This window comes from Aquila chrysaetos, chromosome 4, assembly GCF_900496995.4.
Source record: "Aquila chrysaetos chrysaetos chromosome 4, bAquChr1.4, whole genome shotgun sequence".
Taxonomy (NCBI): domain Eukaryota; kingdom Metazoa; phylum Chordata; class Aves; order Accipitriformes; family Accipitridae; genus Aquila; species Aquila chrysaetos.
The window spans coordinates 56,522,576-56,547,683 of record NC_044007.1 but is presented as its reverse complement, the minus strand read 5'-3'; the positions used below and the strand labels follow the sequence as shown (position 1 = coordinate 56,547,683).

The 25,108-nt window shown below is 41.9% G+C and overlaps 1 protein-coding gene across 1 annotated transcript; it reads right to left on the bottom strand.

The window, feature by feature from the left end:
* Positions 1 to 1,135: 1,135 nt before the first annotated feature.
* Positions 1,136 to 23,467, bottom strand: LOC115340680. The gene is made up of 5 exons (XM_030012614.2): positions 20,552 to 23,467; positions 12,895 to 13,001; positions 12,572 to 12,656; positions 8,800 to 8,940; positions 1,136 to 1,648 (listed from the first exon to the last, which is right to left on the bottom strand). The coding sequence occupies exons 1-5, from the start codon at positions 20,756 to 20,758 to the stop codon at positions 1,454 to 1,456; spliced, it is 735 nt and encodes a 244-aa protein (XP_029868474.1). The 5' UTR covers positions 20,759 to 23,467; the 3' UTR covers positions 1,136 to 1,453.
* Between the last annotated feature and the right edge of the window lie 1,641 nt (positions 23,468 to 25,108).

Genomic DNA, 25,108 nt, shown 5'->3' with positions numbered 1-25,108 from the left:
GACTGGCTGGCCATCGGTCAGCAGGTGGAGAGCAATTGTATTGTGCATCACTTGTTTTGTATATTCTGTTGTTGCTGTTGTTGTCATTGTTATTATAATTTTCCCTTCCTTTTCTTCCTAATAAACTGTCTTTATCACAACCCACGAGTTCTTTTTTTTTTCCCTGATTCTCTCCCCCATCCCACATGACACCTTGTCGTGGTTTCAGCCCAGCCGGTAACAAAGCACCACGCAGCCGCTCGCTCACTCCCCGCCCCCGCCCTCGGCCACAGTGGGATGAGGAGAAAATATAAAGGCAGGCTCCTGGGTCGAGATAAGGACTGGGAGGGATCACTCACCACTGATGGTCACGGGCAAAAGACAGGCTCAACTTGGGGAAGAAACAAAATCAATTTCACTGACTACCAATCAAATCAAAACAGGATAATGAGAAGTAAAACCAAATTTTAAGACACCTTCCCCCCAGCCCTCCCTCCTTCCCGCCTCAACCCCACTCCCGGTTCTCTCCACCTCCTCCCCCCGGCGGCGCAGGGGAACAGGGGATGGGGGTTGGGGTCAGCTCGCCACACCTGGTCTCTGCCGCTCCTTCCTCCTCAGGGGGAGGAGGACTCCGCACTCGGCCCCGGCTCCACCGGGGGGGTCCCTCCCACGGGAGACAGTCCTTCACGAACTTCCCTGGCGTGGGTCCCTTCTGTGGGCTTCAGTTCTTCCCAAACTTCCCTGGTGTGGGTCCTTTCCGCGGGCTGCAGCCCTTCAGTCACAGACTGCTCCAGCGCCGGCTTTCCCATGGAGTCACGGCCATCTTGGGGGGCCTCCGCTCCCCCGCTCCCCTCCATGGGCTGGGGGGGACAGCCTGCCGTCTTGTCTCACCGCGGGCTGCAGGGGCATCCACCGCCTCAGGCGCCCCTCCTCCCCTCCTTCCTCCTCACTGACCTCGGTGTCTGCAGAGGGGTTCCTCTCACATCCCACTCCCCCCACTCACTGCAGGTTCCCCTTCCTAAATCTGTTCTCCCAGAGGCGCTACCACCGTTGCTGACGGGCTCGGCCTGGGCCAGAGTCGGGTCTGACTCGGAGCCGGGGAAGCTTCGAGCAGCTTCTCACAGGAGCCACCCCTGCGGCCCCCTCCCGCGCTACCAAAAAAAAGCGTGCCACACAAACCCATAACACACCTCAATAAATAAAGACTCAGAATAATTAAAGGCCCATGACATGCCAGGGTGACCTCAGATCAGAAAGGGGCCTGGAGAGCCAATACCTCTGTAAACATGTATCATGTGCATCTTCCTCTCACTGAAACATACAGTAAGGTTCATTATCCCTTGTGTTCACATGCAGCACCAGTTCAACTAGGCATCTTAATAAAGTGATTTATTTACATTGATGCTCAAGCAAAATAGCTATGGAACTGAAAACATGCAGCAGCAAAACGCGTTAGACTGAGACGAATGCTCAGTCACACTAAGATCCCTTTACGTTTCTGCTGGCAGTATAAAGCGTTTAATAACAAAGAAATGCAGTCTCCATAACCCTCGCTGGGCACGTGCCTGGCTGGGTGCAGATGGCAGATTTGTGTGGTATAAGGCCAGCTGTAGTATTTTGGCTGCGTTCCTCCGTCCTCTGCTGTTTGTGCGATGCCATTTGGAGAACCCTACAAGAGTGGTGTAAATAGGCATGGCATGAATGAGAATAAGACCCTAATATGAAAGCTAAGTACATGCCACAGAAATCTACACTGGGCTAGGCAAATGCCCAGTAAGGATTACTGATATCATATGTCTTATTTATTTATATCAAACCATTTTTTCCTTTACTTAAAACTCACTAATGGTTCTCATAGGAACATGCAGTCACAAACCATCATACCCACGCTAATTCTCCTTTCCCTTTCTTTTTATTTGCTTGTAATGTCCAATTGTTTTCTCCTGTCGTAAATTAGTCATACACTCCCTCGTGGTGGAACGGTTTCTTATATGCTTGTGTAGCTCTTAACATAATAGGACGTCTGGGTGTTGGTTGAATAATACAAATAATCAGACATAACACTTTTACAACAAATTTATTTTGGCAATGCTGATACCCTTTGTTTGATTAATGCAGACATTTGATAACTGAGTTGTATTTGTACAAATAATTATGAAAAGTAGATGCTAAGCCTGACTACTTAGATTAGCTGTTGCACATCTTACAAAGCATAAGGCACAGGTTTTGGCAGTGCAGGGCTGACTAAATTCTTTTCTAGGGCTGAGGCACGAGAGAGTTTACAATTACTTAGAGAAGATGTGAAGAGGCTCAATCTAAATGTAAATTTGTCCATGAGCCAGCCCAGCTTACAGTAACCTAAGCCTAAGCTGTTATTTTCTCCTATTTCAAATCCTTATTTGAGATCCACTTCAATGACACCATAAGGAGCAGCCAACTCATAATGGCCAGGCTTGGAGTTATAAGGGAGCACTGATGTTTATGGAGCTAAAAGAAAATAGTAAATGAAGACACAAATGCATCCATACAGGCCATATGTATGGATAAACCAGCATATATCTGGTTGAGTCTATCATTATTCCCCCTTTATACGTTGTAGATCATGAGTTGTAATTTCTTTGTGGCCACATTGTGCTCTGTGATTACACCATCCCGGAGGAATTCTAATCAGGGCCAGCAGGTGTTACAATAACACGTTAACAACAGCAACGAGGCATAGCTTCAACAGAAAAATATGTGACATTTTCAAGTTCACAAATCCTACTTTTTTTACAACCTCTCCCTCAACTGCTATCTCTCCTTGGGGGATTGAAAGCCCCAAAGACCTTTTTTAGAGCTTTATTCCTGGTCCCAGGAGTTACATGTAGATTGTGATTGCTTGCTCCTTATTTGTACAAACCCCGACTATTAAAGGTCTCAGTTCTTTACCAGAGCTTCTGTCCTACAGTAACAATCTTACTGATTGGCAAAATTCAATCAGGGAATGGAAATAATTGCATGACTAGCTCCTATAAAGGACTTCAGCAGCAGAAGAGCTTAGGGAGACTTCAGGCACCTTCATCCAAGCCTATGATTGCCCAAAGCCCATCACCCAACCCCACAGACTCCTAGCTCTGTTGGCCATCTTATAGTTGGCTATAAAGCTCCATGGGCAACCAGAGGTTTTTCCTTGTATGTGTCCATGCCTGCTCACTTGGAGCCAGCAATGGAGCCTCTGGGCATCATGCGGTCACCACTAATGCTTTCTGGTAGGGACTGGGGTCCACACAAAACACAGCGGCAATCAGTTCTGATGAGAAAACAGCAGCACCTCACCTCTTGCAGAGGGCCTGGTGGCCATGTGGCAGGGCAGCAAGTGGGAGGTCTGGCTTCGAAGCCTTCCCCAGCCTGCAGGGATTAAACCCCCAAATACCAAGGGACTGATGGGGCTCACTGACTGCTATCAGTCACTCCTGCTGGTGCTGAGCCTTTGTGTGTGTGTGTGAAACCTCCTGGGATCGTGGTCGGGAAGCAAACATGGCTCTTGCACCCTTGCTGGGGAGAAAGCTTGGTTCTCCCTGTGCAAGCAGCAGGTCGTTCCCATGGGTGAAGCCCTCCTACCCTTCCCAAGTGTGGAGCTGCCCCCCTCACCCAGTTCCTCCAGCTCTGGGTTAGTCACCACTGCCCGGGCTGAAATCTGCAACCCTGTTACAGGTAGGCAGGCATTCCCAAGTGTGCATGGTTCCTCTTTCCATGTCCAAGGAAATGCCAAAGAGCCAGAATATAAAGTCCTACACGTTCAGCGTTACAAGGCAGGGTTTCTTCCAGTCTGGTGTCTGCTTGAGACTCACAAAAGTTCATGCTGAGGCCTGACTTCGTCTGTTACCCACTGTCCCATCTCTGCATAGTACAGCCAACTGTAACGTCTAATGGGGAAAAACCCTCCAAAATTAATATAACATCCTATCATACCAAGGGACATCTGTGAACCTCAAACACCAAGGAGCACATACCATGCTATTAGAGTTATTGCCTATTTCAGAACTAAACAAGGCAAACAAGCAGTTGCCAATATTAATGCATTTGTACTTTTCCTCCTCACAAACCACCTGCAACCTCAATAAACACCCACATGCACACTTTAAAATTTATCATCTGCTTCCCATTGTAGGCACAAGTACCTAGGATCTGGTATTGTCTGTAGCATAGCACTGCATACCACTCATTTTCCAGCTCCCTAACGTTCAAGGGATCATTTATTGCATTTCAACAAGTCTCTCTTTTAAAGTAGAATTGATATACCTTCTTCTGTTTCTGGTTAACCCTTACATGCTACAGGTGCAGCTCAAACCAGTTGACCATTACTATTTGTTTTAGAGTTTGTTTTTTTTGGGAGGAGGGAGTAACTGTACTAAATCAAGACTTTCAAAGCCATTAAACATTTGATTGTTTTGAACCTCTGGACGTTTGGTGACATTCAAAAGGGAGAGACCAAATAAGTCAAGAATCTTTGAGAATCAAAGGCTGGCTCTAAACAGAGGCACCAAAAGTCTTAACAGTGTATTTTGGGTCTTCCTTCATGGACAGTAGGGAGCTGGCACAGAAAGGGAGCATTAATTTATGAGGCATTCAGTGAGGAAAAAGAAAGATGGGTCGTATGCTTGTTACTTACTGAAGACAGATGCTTTTCACAGTTTCTGGTTGTTGAAACTGATATGCATTACTGGATATACTGTTTGTAAGATACGGTTTCATATTACCTTAACACCAGAAATATTTCACAGAATTATGAAACATATTTTAAAAGCCAAGGAGGCAGACTAATAAGATGACTGTTGGTCAATAGTGTTAGTTTGGATATTCTGCAAGGGAAGTGTCACCTTACACTGAGCAAAACATCAGTCTTAGAATATTATAAATTATCCATTTCTAATGGTACAGTTGGCTGAAGAAAGCTGCAGAAAATATCATATTTTGCACACAGACACATACCTCTGGTAACTAACCGATATCCCAATATAGCAAACATTCAATAGGATTAACTTCCTAGATATATCTGTGCCAAATTTAGCAATTAAAGAGTCAGTATTTTTCCACAGTGCTCATTCCCACTGTATTATTTCCTCCTACCCCTAGCACCTCTTCAACTATTTCTTTTCTGACCATGATTAAAGAGGCTGTTCCCAGCAGAAACTAAATCCCAAATTTTTTTTCATTCCCACTTCAATTCCTCCTAAGATGCCGTGGGCAGACATGCTGTATTTTTTATTTTGTCTCTTTTCAGTAATTTCAATTAATCTACTGCCAATTGATCCTAAACCTTTAGGACCTCTGGCTTTAGTGCCAGTTCCCTTCAAAGCTGTAGCTGTTTTTGATTTAAGTCTGGTTTTTGAGACAGCTGCTCCCTAGGTTTTTTTCTGCCTCTGAAAATCCCAAACAATTGCTCCTTACAAATACTCTGCCTGTGACAGTTTAGCAGTTGCTTTGTCCTCAGTGCATCTGCTGTTCTGTTAGGGCTCAGGAAAGCTGACTACTGAAGTCTGCTTCCCTGCCTGTGCTTCCACATGGAATTTCCTCTCCAACTCTGCCATCCAAATCTGGGGCACATCATTGCATCCCCGTGTGACAGTCAAGCTCTCGATTTTGCAGCACCTTTGAGGCAAGCCCATAGTTACCTCCTGCAGTTTAGACTCAGCCGAGAAGACTGCACAATCAGTTGAGAAATCAATGATTTTTAAGGAACATGCAAACTCTCGCCCATCAGTGTTTAAATACTAAAAAATAAAGGCCTGGAAGAAGCAGAAGCCAATGAGCAGGAATGTGTTATCCTGACATAAAGAGAAGTATAAGCAAGTAAGATTGATTTCCATACATCAGAGGGATGTTTGGAAGATGGACCATTGATTGCAGGGGAAGATGGAGACACAATTTAAGTACAATCTAAGCACAATATAAGTCACAAAAAATAGTATTACTGGTATGTTTAGGTTTTCATGCTCTTTCAGTAAATAAGTCATTGACTTTAATTTGTGAATTTAAATAAATACTGTTAGCACTTCCTATTCAGAAGTCAAAGAATAAGCTTTGCTTGCTTTCTGAACTTGTCTCATAGTGTATTACAGTTTCTTTCTGATCAGTAGCAGAACCAGTAGTGTTGTTTCCCTCCACCTGTAACAAATGGTTCAACAATAAAGATTTTCACTAAAACAGGGAGTTAATGTTCACTAAAAAATATTTTCAGATCAGTAGATGCCTGTAGCATATCCAAGAAGTGTTCTTAGCACTGAATTACTATAATTCCAAAAAAGGCTCAAAAATTAGACACCTGTTATATCTTTACAACACTCTGGAGCTCTTCTTTGAGGCTAGTTTGAAGCAGTTCTTTATGTCATTTAGTACTGGAAATGCCTACATTTTATAAAGAATAAGATGCAATCTGATAACTAATTGATTTACTGAATTTCAGTTTGTAGGGTCGAGCTCAGAACTATATTGAAGTGCCCTGCCAGGGCAGGAAAAATGGGAAGAAGATTTTTCTATTTATCTTATCTTGTAAGAAAGCTTGGAGTCTGTTCTCCAGCTTCTGAAGCAAGAAGTATCTTTTTGTTCGATTTCTTGCCTGGCAATGGAATTAAAGCTCTAATATTGTCTGTTTAAAATTGTGAGGTGACAGCATGGTGCTAGCACTGACCGGTCTTGAGATGTTAAATGTATTTGAATGCCTTTCCTGTGAATAATTAGTTATTCATATGAAGATCTTTTTACATTAAAGACAAGATAAACCAAACCCTCAGTTTCTTGGATATGTTTCTTGGTCTGGGAATGATTACAAGTTCATGCTGCTGTCCTCCTTGCACTGACGCTGCAGCTTCCTAAATTAATTTATCCTAACCCTTGGTAAGAACAGGCACTTGTCGGAGGGATGCCATGGTAGTGGGTATTTCAGGAGTGTTCTTGCTGTGGCAGGAGTGAGAACCAGCCCCCTTTGCAGGGGGGTTCAGCACTGCTGCGGGGTGCAGGCAATGCTGCCTGCATCTGCAGACAGAGGCACTCGCCCCAAGCCCGGCCCCTCAGTCCTGAGCTGGGAGAAGACAGGACCATGGTTCAATTTTCCACCCTTTCTCCCACCCGCACTGCCGTGGTTTTGTGTTACCCATCCCCAAGGAGGGACTGGTGAGCCGGGTGGTTTGCTCATCTACACCTAGCTGGGCCGTATGAATGATTTGGGAGTGCGGGCTGGGGTGTGAGCTGGAGCCCTGCGTGCCCCGGCTCTGCTGCTCGTGTCCGTGCAAAAAGTTAAATCCATTGACTATGGTGGCACAGCTTGTGACTGCTTGGGTAAGACTAGATTAAGCCCAGAGAAAAAAAAGAGGAGGAAGATCTCCCCTACCAAGAGGGAATGTCAGCACAGAGGTGAAATCACAAACCAGCTACTGCTCTGCAGTTTCATTTTAACAACACTGAGTTTATGTTTGTGCCGCCTCTCCTTTTTAATTCATGGATGCATTAATTTTGTATAATTTGTATCATAAATAGAGCCTTTCCTGCAAAAGGAACACTAAGGATCCATTATTTTTATCTCCCCCCCCCCCCCCATTCTGGTTTGCTGTTAGTCATCTTTTCTACATCAATCAGCGTTGCTTCTCCCCAAAAAACAGGCATGTGGGATTTATTCAGGCAAAGTGCCAATATTAAAATTGGGACATTTCCCTTTAGCAATAAACAGTGAACAATAATGTAAAGCATTACAGTATGACAGTCATCACTTGAATGAAAAAGAATACACACGTGACTCATCCTTTTGCTGTCTGTCAACAGTAATGGATTTGGATCTGGCAGTGCTTCTGCATGCTACACAACAGGTTGCATCCTCATGTCTTTTGGACTTTTGTACTGAAAATCTCCATTGCCACACTCCAGAGATGTGCATCAATTTTTATAACACTTCTGTTCTCCACTGAAGACCAAGAAAGTTCTTTAAGATCTATTAAATTGGCACTTGTCACTAATTATTTTTAAGCTTACCATAATTTGTAACTTTAAAGCTCTCTTTAGTTGCTTTAATTTTGGATTTTGTACACCATCCTTTTTCCATTCAAGAAAAGAGTTCACTACCTCAGGAGGCAAAGTCATATACTATTTTAACAAACTCCCAAAGAGATGAAAAATGTATGAATGGATCCTGCAGTCTAGGCGAACACCTATTGTGCCGATGTGACTGCATGAAAGAAATCAACACCCAGGATATAAAAAGGCAGGTTCACTTCTGGCATTAAGTTTCTCTTCCTTTACTACGCTTTCCCTGAAGCATGCCTGTGCCTTTGTTTATCTCAATCTCCTGCTTTCTCTTCCAACTCCTGCTCATTCAGAGTATCAAAATCACCTTTGCCCTTTGGGTCACATTACTCCTCTCTTCAAATCCTTCTTGCCTGTAGAGTAATTTTTAAGGTCTTATCCTCCCATCTTCATGGGGTTACCCATGCTTCTCACTTTCCAAGCATAAAATATGATCAGGGGTAAGAAGGATGCCGTAGGCCCACAGAGTTTGAAACCATTATGTTTAGGTCTGGCAGTGGGTCAAGGCAGAGATGCAGCTGCAAAGCTGCATTTTGATATACATTTTATGCCTCATCTGTAGTAGAGGTGAGTTGTGTAAACTACCTGTTGAAACCTTTTGTGATGGAAAATCACAGTGCCATGAAATATACTATCAAAAAGAGAACAGGGAAGGAAGGGGAAAAGGATAACTGCTGCTCAGTGAACTTATTACCTCACCGTGGGATGAAACAAGGAGATAGGAAAACCTGGCCATGGGTGCTTGGCAGTGCTCTCCTATCTTACCTCCTCCAGACCAAGTAACATCCATCCACCACAGGGACAGCGGTCACAGCCCTCCAAATAAAGTTGCGTTTCATTGTGGATACAAAATACGGCTTCGCTCTCTTCTTCTGTCCCAAAAATGCCACATTTATGGTGCTTGTCCTTCAAGAATTTTCAAGAGTATGTACTGATTAGCTTGATGCAAAATTAGTTAAAGACTAGGAATGATGGCATATGTATCCATTCTTGTATCATGCATGGGATACACTGGGAGAAATTAGGTTACAGTTCTGCTAAATTATTAAATGCTGTTCTGGCTAATAACTGCGATTATACAGACTATGGGCAGGTTCAGGACAAGAGTGCAGGTAATTCCAACAACCATGAAGGCTTGGACTAAAGCCCTGCTGCTCTTGTTTCATAGAATATTGGTCTCACCATAACAGTCCTGCAACCTCAGTGATCAGCTCTAAAACTAGATGCCAGATTCACAGGCTCTGTCTCAATTGCTTGGTAAAGTTCTTCTGAATATGGGAAAAAAGTCATAGGAAAATATAAGCTGTTGGGAAAAATTACTATGAAAATATAAGCTGTAAACTCAGCATTAGCAGATGGTATGCTTTATTTTCTATTATTTGGTATTTTGGTGAATTTGCCCATAAATCTGTGTTGCTACTGCATGTTTTATCTAGTAAGTGATATTAAATAATGGTATTCTTTTTGCTGGGTTGTCTTTGACTCAATTAGTGTACATATTTGAAATGTTACATTGTATTAAATGAAGATTATTATCCAAGCAAAACTATAAAGTATAAGGTTAAGAATTGAAATCGATATTGTTAACTCAAGGATACCACATACCACAGAGCAAAGCCTTTTAAAGAATACTATACAATACATTACAGATCTAAGCTTTTCAAAGCAGGATATGCAGGATTAAGGCTACATTTAAATCCAAACATGATAAAAGGGAAAAAACAAACAGGCAAAACATGACTACTTTATAGCACTGTTATGTAAGAACTTACATAGGGACATAATTCATCTGCTGGTTCTATCTTGTAATGGTATCAGGAGGGAAAAAGATATTTTAAAACATTAATTTTTTTTTTCCTTATCTAATCTGATACCATAAATACTAAAATACTTTAGTCCAAACTGTATGGCTATTGCCATCACAGTGTAAAGCTCATTTTGTTTGTGAGCCTCAGTCCTGTATTTTCTGTTTCAGCACATTTTGATTTCTCTTCAGTACCAGCTCAGCTCTGACATTTTGGGAGTTTGTGACCACTGAAATACTTAGCTTCATGACACTTTTCAAATAACTGCAGCATTATCTGTTACTACATTCTATTTTCAAGTTTGCGACATATTCCCAGTACTGACTCAGTCTTGAAGTTACTTGTGTTTTCAGGCAAAAATGCTAAGATTACACTATCCTGGGATTACGTATACTGCCTACATAATGTATATCTATTTTGTAAGCAGCACAGGATAGGGACCATGTATTACATAAAGTGGAGCATATAACCACTGCCCTTATTTAGTAATAACCCATGTTCTTATTCTTTCTGACTGTAGTGCCTGGTGGCAGACTGGGTTTTATTCAGGAGAAGATGAGTGGTAGCACAATAACATCTACTAAAATACACTTGTTATTCCTGCCTTTCTCGTTCAAAGTTGAAGACAGCAAGCAGCCAGCAGCGTAACCTCCCTGGTAATCAATATGTGTAAGAGGCTCCTAGATCCTCTCCCTGTTGTTCCATCTTCCACCTCCCCAGGAAGAAATGCTGTGACGGAGACAGCAGCATTATCTGCAGACGGGTACCACTGCTCCTCTCCCTCCTTTCCTCCCTCCCTCCCTCCCCCAGGCTCCCAGGAAAATACGGTGCCTTTGAAACTCACATGCTAGGATATTATTCAAAGATTTATGGTTCCCGATTCTCGCTACAGTCCGCTGTTGTGGCTTTGTTTACTTGGCAGTGTGAGGGAGGGAGGAGGGAACTGGATCAGCCTCAAAATCCCACAACAAAAGGCAGAAAAGCTCTGCCTTGGGCATTTAATAATCTGCATTTCTAGAGAATTACTGAATATGCTGGAATTATCTCCAGAAAATTTGGAGTATTTTAAAATAGTTATCCATAGCACTTAAGAAACATTTCACATCAAAATAGATTTGAAACCAATAGTTTTGTTCTGATCTGGTAACCACTGTCACATACCATAAGAGAGCAGCAAAACAAAATGTTCTGTTCTTATCTAGTTTACCTTTAGAAGCACAAATGTTACAGAGATAAAAATAATCGGAACCACTGGGATGGGAGTATTGGGAAAAAGAAGGGGAAGCAATTCAGGTTTTTGATCAAGTGAACAATTACCTTCCCATTTGTAAAGACCTTTATAGTTGAGAGAGGACTACAGTATTTCCCTGAACATAATGTGGGGAGAGGACTGGGGTATTGGTTTTGTTGATATTTTTTTTTAACAGAGGAAAAAAACTACCCAGTCATTGCTCATGGTACTAGACACATAGCATGCAATGGCTCAAAACGCTAATTTACTTAATTGCATTAGTCCACTCCCCTCCTGTTATGGGAATTCAAGCTTCAATGGCAAATTCAACCTCCTAATGAGATTATGGTGATGTTCTCAATATGAGACTGTAGGGTGGCAGTAAGATGGGCAAAGGAGCCACACGTTTCCTTGGTGACTGGCTGAGTAGTTAACCCTGGTAAGAAGGAGTGGAGGGAAGAATCAGTCTGAGTGACAGTACTTCATCCTTTGAACTTCAGTTCATGGCTGAGCAAAGCAGAAATAGGGCCAAGCAACGACCACGGGGAAATTACCCTTGGTTTTAATCTTTGTCTGTTCCAGCTGATGTCAGTAGAAGGGGACAAGACAAAGGAGCTCACGCTGTGGTAAAGATCATTAAAATTGAAGAATATAAAGCCATGGACATCACTGTGCCACCTATTAAATATTAATTTCAGTTGAATGCAGACATTTTTCTTTGTTATGCTGTTCGATACGATTATTATTATTATACCTTTAATCCATTTTGTATAGTTTTATTCCTTTTTTAAGCTCCTTTGTAAAGAAGGTGCCTTTTAGTCAGCTCCACCGGCTAATCATATTGCTTTCTCTTCATTACTCACATTGAGCTTTTAAAGCCTGAAGCCTAAGCTAACTGGAATATACGGTCACAATTTAAGTTCTGTGGAAGAGCTGAAACTATGCCAGAAACACAGTACATAGCTATGTTTTTATTGTCTTCATATCAAGAGCAGGTGAGATGCTGTTGAATTAGAGACTATTTAATCACAGACATGCCCAGTTACTGTACAGGAGTAAAACACATGTATTTATCATTCACAGATTTCAGTGGGAAAAACTAATAGTCTTTTTTGGCCATTTATCCAATAAATTGTGTTAAGACAAATGTAGGGCAACATTAAAGAGATGATGTCTGTGAATGGAGAAAGACAAGAATTTGGGGTGTGTATATTATTTTTGCCCTGAGTCAGAGGACAACATTGCCCACATGCAATTAAGCAGTCTATAACCAACACACATGAATCCCCTAAGCCCAGTTTAGTTCACAGCAGTGCAAATCTAGAGGATTTCCATTGCAGCCAGTAAAGTTAAGATGTTGTCAAAAACACTCGTAAAGGCAAAATTGTTCCCACTTTCACAAGACTGCGTATGAGAGGAAAGACTGGAGGTGCAGGCCTGTGGGTAAACCTGAACAAAGGGCTCCAAAGGTTACGTGCATCCAAAGTGATAGAAAACTTACTCTGACCATCGAGCACCACTGGCAGGTGATTTGCCCCTCTGGCATGTGGCTGCTGCCTGGGAGAGTGGCAGGGGGGAATAGCGTCCTAGTGCAAGGGTGAGAAGAAAAGGAGAGACCATTACTATGTGAAACCAACTTCTAAATCCTCTACACTCTAACTGAGTACAACTCAGAGTATCATCAATTGCTGAAATCCTTTCACTATTTTTAAACCTTAGGGAGCAAACAGAAATCACATTTTAAAGACAGAAAGTTAATTAGGGTTTTTGAGAGCTAATCCTTTGCCAAAGGAGAAGCGACAAGGCCAGTTCTATATTCCTTACCTCCTCTCTCCTCTGGGAAGCTTTCTGATGTCTGTTGTAGTTCCATGTGGTGTTTCCTTTATTGTGGATTTGCCTGCGATGGCTCCCGGCAGATCATTTTGGTGTAGCTGTTCATCAGGATTAAAATAGAAGAATCAATGGGTTTTTCAGTTTGTTTGTGGTTTTGTTTTCCTCGGCGCTTTTAGGAAAGCCTGTAATTCTTACAATCACATCCTGACCTTGGTTCTCAAGTTCTACTTTCAAAGATACCTACACTGTAGTCAAAGTTGCCATTATGGCATGGCTAGGTATACCTGCAGCAGCTTTCATCTAGCTAGATTCAGATTAAAGGCTTCTGCAACCTTTGGGCTGCTGAAGCCAGTGGCAGGCCGGCTCTCATAGCAGTGGGGCCCCACAGGGAACACTGGGCATCTGCTTGCAAGGGCCGTGGACTTGGTGGCCCTTCCCATGACAGCTCCTGCCTACCTGGCTCTGCTGGAGTCACACCTTTGCCTCCTAGAAATACCTCATTACTCCCATCACGATTGGATTGTCTGTAGTTAGGTCTCTAAAACATGACTTCAGTCCTTCAGCGCAAGTATTTATTAAGTGCATGGCCAGTTTTGCTCATTAAGCTCTCAAGTTCACGTGGGCTGAGAGTTTAGCTCCAAATGCAGCAGCGTTATGGATTTTTTTCTGAAAATTTTTCCTTCTTGGCTTTCTTGAAGCTTCTTTGTTGTTTCTTGTTGCCCAAGAGAAGACATTCTGGTGTACTTCTGAAGGTTCAGCAGGATTAGTAAATTAGCAGCTTAAGAAGTTGAGAGGCTGGGAAAAAGGCGAGATATTCACAGCACCTTTTTAAGGTATTTGATACATAATCAAATACAATCCAGTATTTTGATAAATAAATCAGGAGCCTAATCTCTCTTGACTTTCCTAACAGTGAAAGAGATGACTCCTCCTGACTCCATTTGGTGGAGGAACCTAATTTAAGCATCCAGGTTTAGATGAGTTAAGTATATGATGTGATGACTCCTTCCCACTCAGGTTCATTTTTCCACTGCTCACATGGGTAGCAAATTCAGATGTGTGTTACTGTTTTTTTTTAGCCACGTGATGTGATCCCTTATTGCTAATGAGAAGATATTAACCTTTTGAAATATGAGGATGAAATTACTCTCTCTTCAGGACTAGAGCCATGAGCTATTATAATCACACAGAGCCTAGGAAAGAGCTATGGAGTCACCAGAACCTCAGGTCTGAAATTTGTGTCCATAATGAGAAAAACAGAACCCTTATTAAAGGGTTATTTAAACAGGTTCAGGATCACAATCCCAATCAATTCTGCTTTGGCCAGGAACAGAGATAGTTAGAGAGTAAGGATGTGAACCCAGATCTCTACCCACAGTTTCTGTGGGAGAAAAAATCATCTTCCAATTGTGTTTTGCCATTGACTAATCCTGCAACATCAAAAATTTTTATTTTCATGGACAGGCCTAGGAACTAAAATAAGCTCTTAAAATGCAGCCCCAACACTGTTTGGAACTCAATTTTGGGTGTGCAACATACACTCATGACAGTCTTTGGCTGTACTATGTTTTGAATGCAGCTGCAAGCACTCATGTAGTCATTCCCTTAGAAACATGATCTTGGTTATGGAAGTAGTAGTAGTATTATAAAATTACTACTAGTCATTAGGAGAGAGCACCCTCATCTGACCACATGCTAAGAGAAGAACCATGGAATATAGGCAATATTATATGGAAGTTTTTTTAAAAAGGGTGTAAAGACAAAGAAAGGCCAAGATATACCTTTGTTGTGTTGCATTACCATGAAATATAAATAAATGGGACAAAATGCACTCATTATTCTGATTCAGAATTTGAGGAATTCCTTAATTATGGTTTTGACAGAGGTGAATGGTCAAGGACACTGCCCTTCTGATTGCCAGCAACATTTTCAAATTATTTGACATATGCTTAGGTGCTTGTGTATCCACAGGGTAGGAATAAGAAGGTATAATGTAATGGCATTAAGTAGGTTTAACCAATCCAGAAAATAGTTACCTACATTAATCCATCTCCCTTTTGGTTCTGCTGTCTTGTGCATCATATGAGATGCCAAGCCAAATATTGCAATGCTAGAAAAAGAGGTTTTGCTGCTGTTATTGGCAGAGTTTCAACAAAAGCAGAGGGCTAGTTTCCGATGCCATCACAAAAGTAGCCCTACATATATATTTTAGAAACAACCAAAGTACGTACAGGCGGATTCTAGTTGAAAGATGCTTCCACTCTTATGCTAACAATTTTGTTGGCAAGATCTAGACTATGCTTTTAATATTATCGACATTTGTTTCAGTTTCTCTCTTCCATTTCAGTCTGTCTGCTTCTTTCTTCCTTCTTCTCCATTCTTCTGCTCCCATTGCAGTTGTGCTCTGGAGGCTCCTCTCAGTCCTGTCCTGTAGGTATGAAATGTGCACGAGACTTTCATGCTACGGCCCCTTGGATCCTGGCCCGAGGATCTGAGCCCTGCTCACTTGCTGGGGCTGCCTGGGGAGCACTGGTGTGGAGCTTGTATGGTGCTCAGCTACTCCCCTTCTGACTGGCAAGAGGCTGCTTTGATGGTTCATCTGGGCACACCAGGAGCTCAGCTTGGCTCAGCTAGTGCTGACAAGGTAGGCATCACCCCCATTAATTCTGACAGGCTGACAATACAGGTTTCATACTAACGAGCACAATTTCCTCTTCCAGTACCTCATTAATATTTGCTTGATTAGTCTCATGTCTTCTTCCTTTGCTCCCCCACTTCCACTCTCTCATCTAAATTCAACTTGTGATATACTCCTATCCATTCTCCATTTTCTTTGTTTTCTCCTCAAACACTCCTCTGATTCTTTTGCCTAAAGCAACAGTGGCCAAGCTCACTGAGCAGTTAAAGCCCAGATAAGGGGTTAATGATCTTTCAAGCCCTTGCTAACACAGCCTTGTACAGAGTTAAATGAGAAAGGAGGGGACATGATGGTTCATGTGCTCAGGAGAGAGGTCAAGGTGCTAGCCATGGCTGAGACATACTTTCTAAGGAAAAGCTTTAAGGGAGATCAGAGATGAGGCTGACCAGATGTGCTAAGGTTGCAATGTGCCGGAGGAGGAAGGAAACACGTCCAGCTCCCTGCGGTTAGCCTTTGCTGAAGCACCTCACAGGAGACTGAGGGGATGTAAAGAAAGATGGAAAGCATAAGGCATCGAATGCCCCAAGCGACACAGGGCAGATCTGACTCTCAGCTGAATTACTACTTGGCGTGTGACATTTGAGATGTGAGGTTTGACTGTCCCACATCCCTACTCACATTTGCATTCTCCCTCCTATTCATTTTAGTTCCTCTTATCTTTTGCCATATAGGAAAATGTGAACCTCAACGCTTTATTAAAAGGCATACTGCTTTCAGAAAGCCATTACAGCAGCATAACCTCCTCCTCTTTCTCTTCTCATGGCAGAACTGAGACAAATTAGACTTCTCTGGAACCACTGACTTGCTAAACTTTTTTGAAAAATTGAAACATACGAAAAAGCCCCATATTAATTTGATGGGAATTCAATTTCTAGATGGTGGCTGATTAGAATTGCATAGCTGATTCAATTAATCAACCCTGATGCCTGTTGATCAAGCTGGTAACTGATGTACTCCAGGGACTGCTTTGTGACCTCTCCAGAGATGGGCAGGCACCTGGAAGCAAATGTCTGATTTTCATTTGGATCCTTACATCAGAAAAAACTCTCTTTTAAGCCTTTTGTCTCTCAAACATTGATATTTACTTATGCACTTACTTAGAGTTGTGCAATGCATAGCAAAAGTTGATTTTATTGCAGAGAAACTGAAATTCTCTTTTTCTCACTGACTTAATTGCATGCTGTGTCCATATACTGGGAGAAGAAAAGTTGAACTGGTCAGGATAGCTCTTTTCCATCCTCCCTTGGGTTCCATTATCAATGACATTTCCAATTTCAGCAGACACCTAAACTTTCTTTATGAGCTGCTACCACAGCCTAGCACAACTGACAGAATTTAAATATATCCTATCCAAATATATTTTACCCATCAGTATCTTATGACCCAGGAAGACAAAAAACCTCAATTTACTCATTAACCTTAGTTTTCTGAAACTGCAATTACTGCCCTGTGGACAGTCAATAATTGAATTGAATAAGGGTAGCACACAAATGCCAGCCGGTGCTAACTACTGCTAAAAAAATAATCCCACATGCTTACAAAAATTGCATGTGGCACACAGACAGCAGGTAGCAAAGCAGAGTATTAGAAAGGAAAATGCAGAAAGTACCATGTGCAGGGATTAAGGAGATGCAAAAGATCAGACTCACAGGAACCCACTCAGTGGGAATAAACACAGTATTATATTAGCTTAAGTTTATGGTTACGGTTAATAGCATGCAGTTATTACTTTTGCACTGAAAAGCATTTTCTGAGTAGATGGTTTCACTGCAGAATCAGATCTTGGTTTTCTCCCTGCCTTTTGTAATTCAGGATGTTAGCTAGTATTTTACACAGCCTAGTATCCCTTGCCCCAACTGTAGCAAAAGAGATCAAGACATTACAAATAAGGACGGGAGTTAGCAGAATGAGATTCAGTTTGAAGTGCACTTGTCTTTCAACATTGTTATTTTCCTTTTTTTTTTTCCTCCCATTGAACCATGAGTGTATGCTTTTCCAGGCTTGTGGACAGAGCTTTTGCATTTTTCAGCTTGATCTAAGTGTAGATGACCCTGGTCTTACAGCTACATTTCATATCTCATCATGGCCCTTACAGAAATATCTCACTGGCTGGTTGAATGCATTTATTATGCAACCTCATATTCCTCTCACATTTAACTTGTTTTGTTTAGTTTCCTGGTTCCAGTCCTAATTTCTTACTTTCTTCCTTCAGTACTGCAAGATGCTCCAGTAAGTTAAAAATGCCATTTAAGAGCTTTAATCACCATGGTTCTGATCCCATACAAGGCATGCCTACATTAGTATTTTCATTCAGATCAGGATCATCCCTTCTTACTGCACTTTGGTTCATGTCGCAGAATTTTGTTGGAGAAAATAAAGTGGATTTCTTCTAGAGGAGTCTAAACCAGAAGATGTTCTTCAGGAGCACAGGTAACAAATTCCAACTACTATTGGCAGCCAGTGCCCGAGGCCAGACCAGAGCAAGTCCAAAGCAATCCCTTCCCTAGCAATGTCCATACAGATTCCCAGCACCAATTCAGTTCGGTGGATCTACTCATTTTGGATCACATTACTTGTTAAGATTGACATAGCATCCACAGCATACATAAGTATACACAACTTTCTCCTGTTTTAATTTGGTGATGCCTTGCAAGAACCTACAGAGCATCTACAGCTATCTATAGAAAACAATATGGTTTTTTGCTAATATTTTTGTTGTAAGTGATGTCTCTTTAATCTGATGTTTGACTTACTAGAGTTGTTGTCTGGTTCTCCTCTTTGGCTGAACTTGTCTCAGCCTGACTGGAAACATTGGGTTAGCTTGCTTAGCTGTAATAACATTTTTTTTCTAATGATCGGACAGCTACTACCCATTCTCTGTACTTTTACTTATTTTAATCATGTGATGTAATAATTTTTGTAGAGAGAGTAATGGCAGTTGCTTATTCTACATAGAAAGACTTATTAGGACTCAAACATACAGTGGCCAGTGTAATTACATAGAATAGAGGCAAGGTATGACAGCAAACGCCTCCAAAGTGGGGACACTGGATGCAATCTAGACAAATACAGGCCTGGGCTGATAAGAGAGGGCTTGGGATAACACTAAGGATGCAAGTACTCACCCATGATCAATTAAAGATACGCACAATTTGAAGCTGGGCAAAACCAGTGTTAGGAATAAAAGATTAAAAAAAGCAGTATCCGACACATGTAAAATGCACTGTATATCATAAACGCAGATGTAATGTACCTGCAGACCAGTGAAGAAAGAACGTGTATGAGAGTGTCAGCAAACATGAAAATAGCCCCAAGTAGAACCTAGAGTGACGAGGAAGTCACCAACATCATATTCCTCCCCACAAAGAAAAGAGGAAACCCAATCATCAAAATCACACTCCGTCCTGTGCATGTGCGTGTGCTCGTGTGTGTTTCTCTGCAACAATTTAAACTGATTTTTTTTAAACAGTAAGAAGTATTCATTTAATGAGATAACTGGGACTGTGAAATTTACTACTGGACTAATCATAGTAACTGTTTATTGCATTTTATTTAAGTCAACTAAAATTTCAGTTAGACCAACAATAAATTCTTGGCTTTGCATATAAGGTATGTCCCCATTTTTGCCTATAACAAGATTTTGAGAATAACAAACTGATTTCAATTAATATTTATTTTGTTGCCATTTTGAGTAATCCTTGTCTGTCTGCACACAGTTCACAAGAACCTGCAAAGGCGAGTTATTTTGGTACAGATTTGTATCCAGAAAAACACCAAATGTAACCAAGTTTAAACTTTTAAATGTGTCAACGTGGAGATTTTCACTGCTTTTAAATTGCTTTCAGTCTGCTCTTAAGCTGACAGAAATAGTGCCACCTGCCTGTGCTTTCCTTAGTGATGACTATACTCATCTAGTGCAAAACCCACCCATCTTGTCTGTCCTCCCACGGACGTTCCACTGAAGAGAGTTCTCTAAGGGACATCAGACTGACATGGATATGGGGTAGTTGGTAGATACTGTAATCAAAGAATAGAAGACACATATAAAAATTAAATTGGGGATCTAAGAATATCTGTGATATCCAGCCATCATAGACTGCATGAAAAGGGAGATCCACTTGATCTAATTTTCCTGGATTTATAAAAGCCATTCAACCACATCCCTCATCAAAGGCTCTTAGAGATACAAGATGCTATGGGATAAAAGAAAAAGTCGTCTTCTGGATAAATTACTGATTAAATGATAAAAAGCTATTGTGTAAACCTATGCTGAAACCACATTTTCGAATGCAATGCTGCCTGCCTTGAAAAAAGATGGTAATAGAAAAAAAAGGTACAGAGGACTGTAAGGATGTTTAAAGGTACAAAATGGCTTCGATAACAGGAACAATTGAAGATATTAGGACTTCGCAAGCCTGCAAAGGATATGACTGATGGAAACATTCGATAAAGGATCTTAAAATTATGGGAAACATAGAAAAGGTAAAAAGGAAACAATTGTTCAACTGTTTCTTCTGGTAAGAGAATGCTGGGGGATGAAATGAATTAGCAGATGATAGATTCAAAACAAAGGGAAGCACTTTTTCCCATAGAGTATCATTATGCTGTAGAACTTACTACCACAGTATATTGAAGATATCAATAATCCACATGGGTCTAAAAAAATGCAAGCAATCAGACCAATTCTTGGAAGAAAAATCCATTGTACTATTACAATTTGTCAGCTCAGGGACAGCAGAAGTTTACCATCAAGATTTCCTACCTAGCAGGGGAAAATCTTTGTTTTCTATTAATCCTTGTTTATTATAGGATGGCAGTGGGGAAAAAGCCTCTATTTTATGTTTAGCAATAATCATGGGGGATTAAGTTAAAGAGGCCTGAGCAGCCCCTTCCAATTTTCTGTTCTTAAACATCAAAACTGCATTAGAGCAAACAAAGCCATGCCCTTACGCAGAGGTCATCACTGGCTGCAGATGGATGTTTTGGTCTCCTCTTTCTCCCCGTGTTTATCATCAGAACTCTTTGGATTTTGTCCCCCTCCTGACATGCCACTAGAAACCCCATGAGGGGCAGCTGCAGCCTCCTGCAAGGAGAAGTGCCTATAGTCAGAAACCTGTAGTATAAAGTAAGTAATTTCAAATTTGGCAGGTAACACATTTTGGTTGCCCTACTGCCTTCCCTCCTGCTTTTCCTGCAAGCTTGGACAACTCCATAAAGCCTATGTTTACATAGCTACTGTGAATTTGCATCATTGTCCCTGAGAAAGAAAACTGACTGCTTTCTTCAGCACTAGCCAGCTTTTAGGGACCCATAATTTTATGCCAGCTAGGGAAGGTGTCTGTAGAATTGTGTGTACTAACATATTGAGATACACATGGTAGATTTTATAACCCTTTAATGCAACATGAAAGGGCTTTAGAGAATGTGATAAGGAACTCTGGATTAGAGGAAAACTAACAATTTTAACCTAAAAAAGCATCTTATTATCTTATCTCTCATCACACCAAAAATCATAGCCAACACTAAACAGGATTCCTCCTAAGAGACCAAAATCATCTTCAGGAAATAAAAATTTAAAATTATAAATAAAATAAAAACTAAATGTTTCATAACTATCTGTCTGTTAGGATCTACAGAAAGCTGGATTCTTTTGCAAGGGCTGGCACTTACCCAGACTGACATAAAATTTTGTTTTAATAGCACTGACCCTGCAATCCTCTGTGACAGAACAGCATCCTTGAAGAATAATGTATAGAATTGGACCTCTGAAGTACTTAGAATTAAAATGAAAATTTGACCTTAACAATTTTAAGGAAAACACCCTTCACCAGAGATAGTTTATATATAGTTTGGCCAGAGTTGGAAAGAAAAATACTTTCACTCAAGACCACCTAAATCAAGTAATAGTACAAAGAACAGATTTTAAGGGCAATTCTAAGAATAAAAAAAGATATTACGAGTCCTGATAGAAACACAAGTAATAAATCACACTGAGGTTTTTTTACATTTTCATTCATTTATTAGGAAATGAAGAAGGCCCATCTGGGTACTTAATGATTTTTGAATAAGTCATCAGAAGGGATCCTCAAGAAGTACAACTAAACAAATTGCATCTATCATACAGATGACTGGAAGCTATCTAAAAATATCCCTTCTCTCAGTAAAGATACTTAAGCAAACACAACTTCCCACACAGAAAGAGAAGTGTCTATTTTTAATCCTTCAATACTTCCTTCCTTGTAACAACGCAACACACTCGAGCATTTCTTTGGCTATATTTTCAGTGCCCACAGCTATTCACCACTATTATACTTCAAGTTGCTACTTTGGAAAAAGCAGGCGTTTTGACAAAAGAGGCATTTACTCAGCGGGAAGCAGCGAGAAGCAATTGCTAACCCAAGAGGACAGGGAACAGACTCCTTCTCTGGCGGAGCTTCAGTGACCCCCGATGGACAACTTCCACAAGTGCGCCTGACCTCGTGGGAAACGCAAGCCACGCTGTAAAAACTCGCAGTACTCACAACTTCTCGTTTCAGTCTAATACGAACTCTGGCACTTCGGCTTTTCATTATTTAGTGTGAACATATTTATAGCTCACACTCAAGATGACTGTACCTACTAGGATGCCACCTTCCTATTTGGACGATTTGAAATGTTCACAGCCAGAAGGAGGAGAAAGGTGAACAAACCCTACGTTTAATGCAGTCATTTTGACGGCTAGTTAGGACAAAGCAAATTCAACTTGTTAAAAACTAGAGCCAACTGGTTTTACATCTTTCAATGAGAAATAAAAAAATGTCAAGGACTAACATCTCAAAATGACCCATTTAAACTATGTGCAATCAGCACAATCACGAGTCTGTGTAAATGACAGTAGTAATTTGAAAGACACCATCCAAGTATTTGTCTTTTCTCTCCAAAGTGAGACTACACCTACCATTAGTACAATAATGAGCCGTTTTCATTACAGGCAAAGGATTCTTTGCTTCAGCAAAACTACTACCGTTTCCACTGAATGAAAAACTGCCAACACAAGAGGGGAGAATGAATTCATGCTGGTTGGTGCAGTTTCTTTTTGTCTTTCACAAACTGCAGAGATGAACTTGTGTGAATGAAATCCCAATACAGGAAAGTGACCAAGCTGGAAATGGGCTATATTCCCCATTCCCCTTCTAGAAAGGCTTTTGTTCATGTTCTTTCTTTACTAGCTTAGTTGCTTTGTTCCCCTTTTCCTACATACCTTGCTTTCCTTCCCACCTCAGAAATGTACCTGCTATAAAACTTCCTATCTCAGTGAGATTTTGACACACAGAAAAGTAAAGGTGTGGAACAAAAGGATCACAGAACTGATGCTAGCACTGACAGCTAGCAGAACAGCCCTATTTAGACAACCAATAGCACTAGTCTGTAAGACAACGATTGGCTTCCAAGGCTAACTGGATTCACTAGAAATCCTTGCCCAAGTCAGAAAGACTTACCAAATTCCCAATCCTGCTTAAATCTAGCACTCTAAGTAATGATCAGTTTATGATATCACTTTCACAAATAATGATGATAAAAAGGCAAACCAATTAAGGCAAACCCTTCACTGCCAGAATTTCCTGCCCCTTCAGTGCAGTGACGTAAATAACAGACCAAATTAAATTAAAATAATCTCTGGTTGACAGAGTCCCTTGTGAGGCAGTCCTGAAGGGCAAAGGAGTCCAGGAAGGCTGGACATTATTCAAGAAGGAAATCTTAAAGGCACAGGAGCAAGCCATTCCCATGTGCCGAAAGACAAGCCGGAGGGGAAGAAAACCAGCCTGGCTGAATGGAAAGCTTTGGCTGGAACTCAGGAAAAAACAAGAGAGTTTATGATCTTTGGAAGAAGGGGCAAGCAACTCAGGAGGACTACAAGGATGTTGTGAGGCTATGCAGGGAGAAAATTAGAAGTGCCAAAGCCCAGCTAGAACGTAATCTGGCTACTGCCATAAAAGACAATTAAAATGTTGCTATAAATACATTAACAACAAAAGAAGGGCCATCCTTTATTGGATGCGGGGGGGGAAACATAGTAACAAAGGGTGAGGAAAAGGGTGAGGTACTTAATGCCGCCTTTGCCTCAGTCTTTAATAGTAAGACCAATTGTTCTCCAGGTACCCAGCCCCCTGAGCTGGAAGACAGGGACAAGGAGCAGAATGAAGCCCCCATAATCCAAGGGGAAACGGTTAGTGACCTGCTACATCACTTAGACACACACAAGTCTATGGGGCTGGATGGGATCCACCCAAGGGTACTGAGGGAGCTGGCAGAAGTGCTCACCAAGCCACTTTCAATCATTTATCAGCAATCCTGCCTAGCCCCGGAGGTCCCAGTTGACTGGAAGTTAGCAAATGTGATGCCCATCTACAAGAAGGGCCGGAAGGAGGATCCTGGGAATTACAGGCCTGTCAGTCTGACTTTGGTGCCAGGGGAGGTTATGGAGCGGATCAACTTGAGTGCCATCACACGGCATGTACAGGACAACCAGGTGATCAGGCCCAGTCAGCATGGGTTTATGAAAGGCAGGTCCTGCTTGACTAACCTGATCTCCTTCTATGACAAGATGACTCGCTTAGTGGATGAGGGAAAAGCTGTGCATGTTGTCTACCTAGAGTGTAGTAAAGCCTTTGACACCATTTCCCACAGCATTCTCCTGGAGAAACTAGCTGCTCACGGCCGAGATGGCTGGCCTCTTTGCTGGGTTAAAAACTGGCTGGATGGGTGGTCCCAAAGAGCTGTGGTGAATGCTGTTAAATGCAGTTGGTGGCCGGTCACAAGTGGTGTTCCCCAGGGCTCAGTATTGGGGTCAGTTCTATTTAGTATCTTTATCAATGATGTGGACGAGGCGATCGAGTGCACCCTCGGTACATTTGCAGACAACACCAAGATGGGAGGGAGGGTTGATCTGCTTGAGGGTAGGAAGGGTCTACAGAGGGATCTGGACAGGCTGGATCGACGGGCCGAGGCCAATTGTATGAGGTTCAACAAGGCCAAGTGGTGGGTCCTGCACTTGGGTCACAACAACCCCGTGCAGCACTACAGGCTTGGGGAAGAGTGGCTGGAAAGCTAGCCAGTGGAAAAGGACCTGGTCAACAGTCAGCTGAATACGAGCCAGCAGTGTGCTCAGGTGGCCAAGAAGTCCAACAGCATCCTGACCTGCATCAGAAATAGTGTATCCAGCAGGAGCAGGGAAGTGATCGTCCCCTGTACTCGGCACTGGTGAGGCCGCACCTCAAATACTGTGTTCTGTTTTGGGCTCCTCACTACAAGAAAGACATTGAGGTGCTGGACCATGTCCAAAGAAGGGCAATGAAGCTGGTGAAGGGTCTAGAGAAAAAGTCCTATGAGGAGCAGCTGAGGGAACTGGGGTTGTTTAGTCTGGAGAAAAGGAGGCTGAGAGGAGACCTTATCGGTCTCTACAACCACCCGAAAGGAGGTTGTAGCGGGGTGGGTGTCAGTCTCTTTTCTCAAGTAACAAGCGATAGG

Coding starts and splice junctions, on each gene's coding strand:
- LOC115340680 (XM_030012614.2), bottom strand. CDS start 20,758: ATGTGTTACCTGCCAAATTTGAAATTACTTACTTTATACTACAGGTTT. Junction 13,002..20,551: donor CAGCCAGTGATGACCTCTGC/GTAAGGGCATGG, acceptor CCTGATGAACAG/CTACACCAAAATGATCTGCC. Junction 1,649..8,799: donor TGTTACTTGGTCTGGAGGAG/GTAAGATAGGAG, acceptor CCACTCTTGTAG/GGTTCTCCAAATGGCATCGC.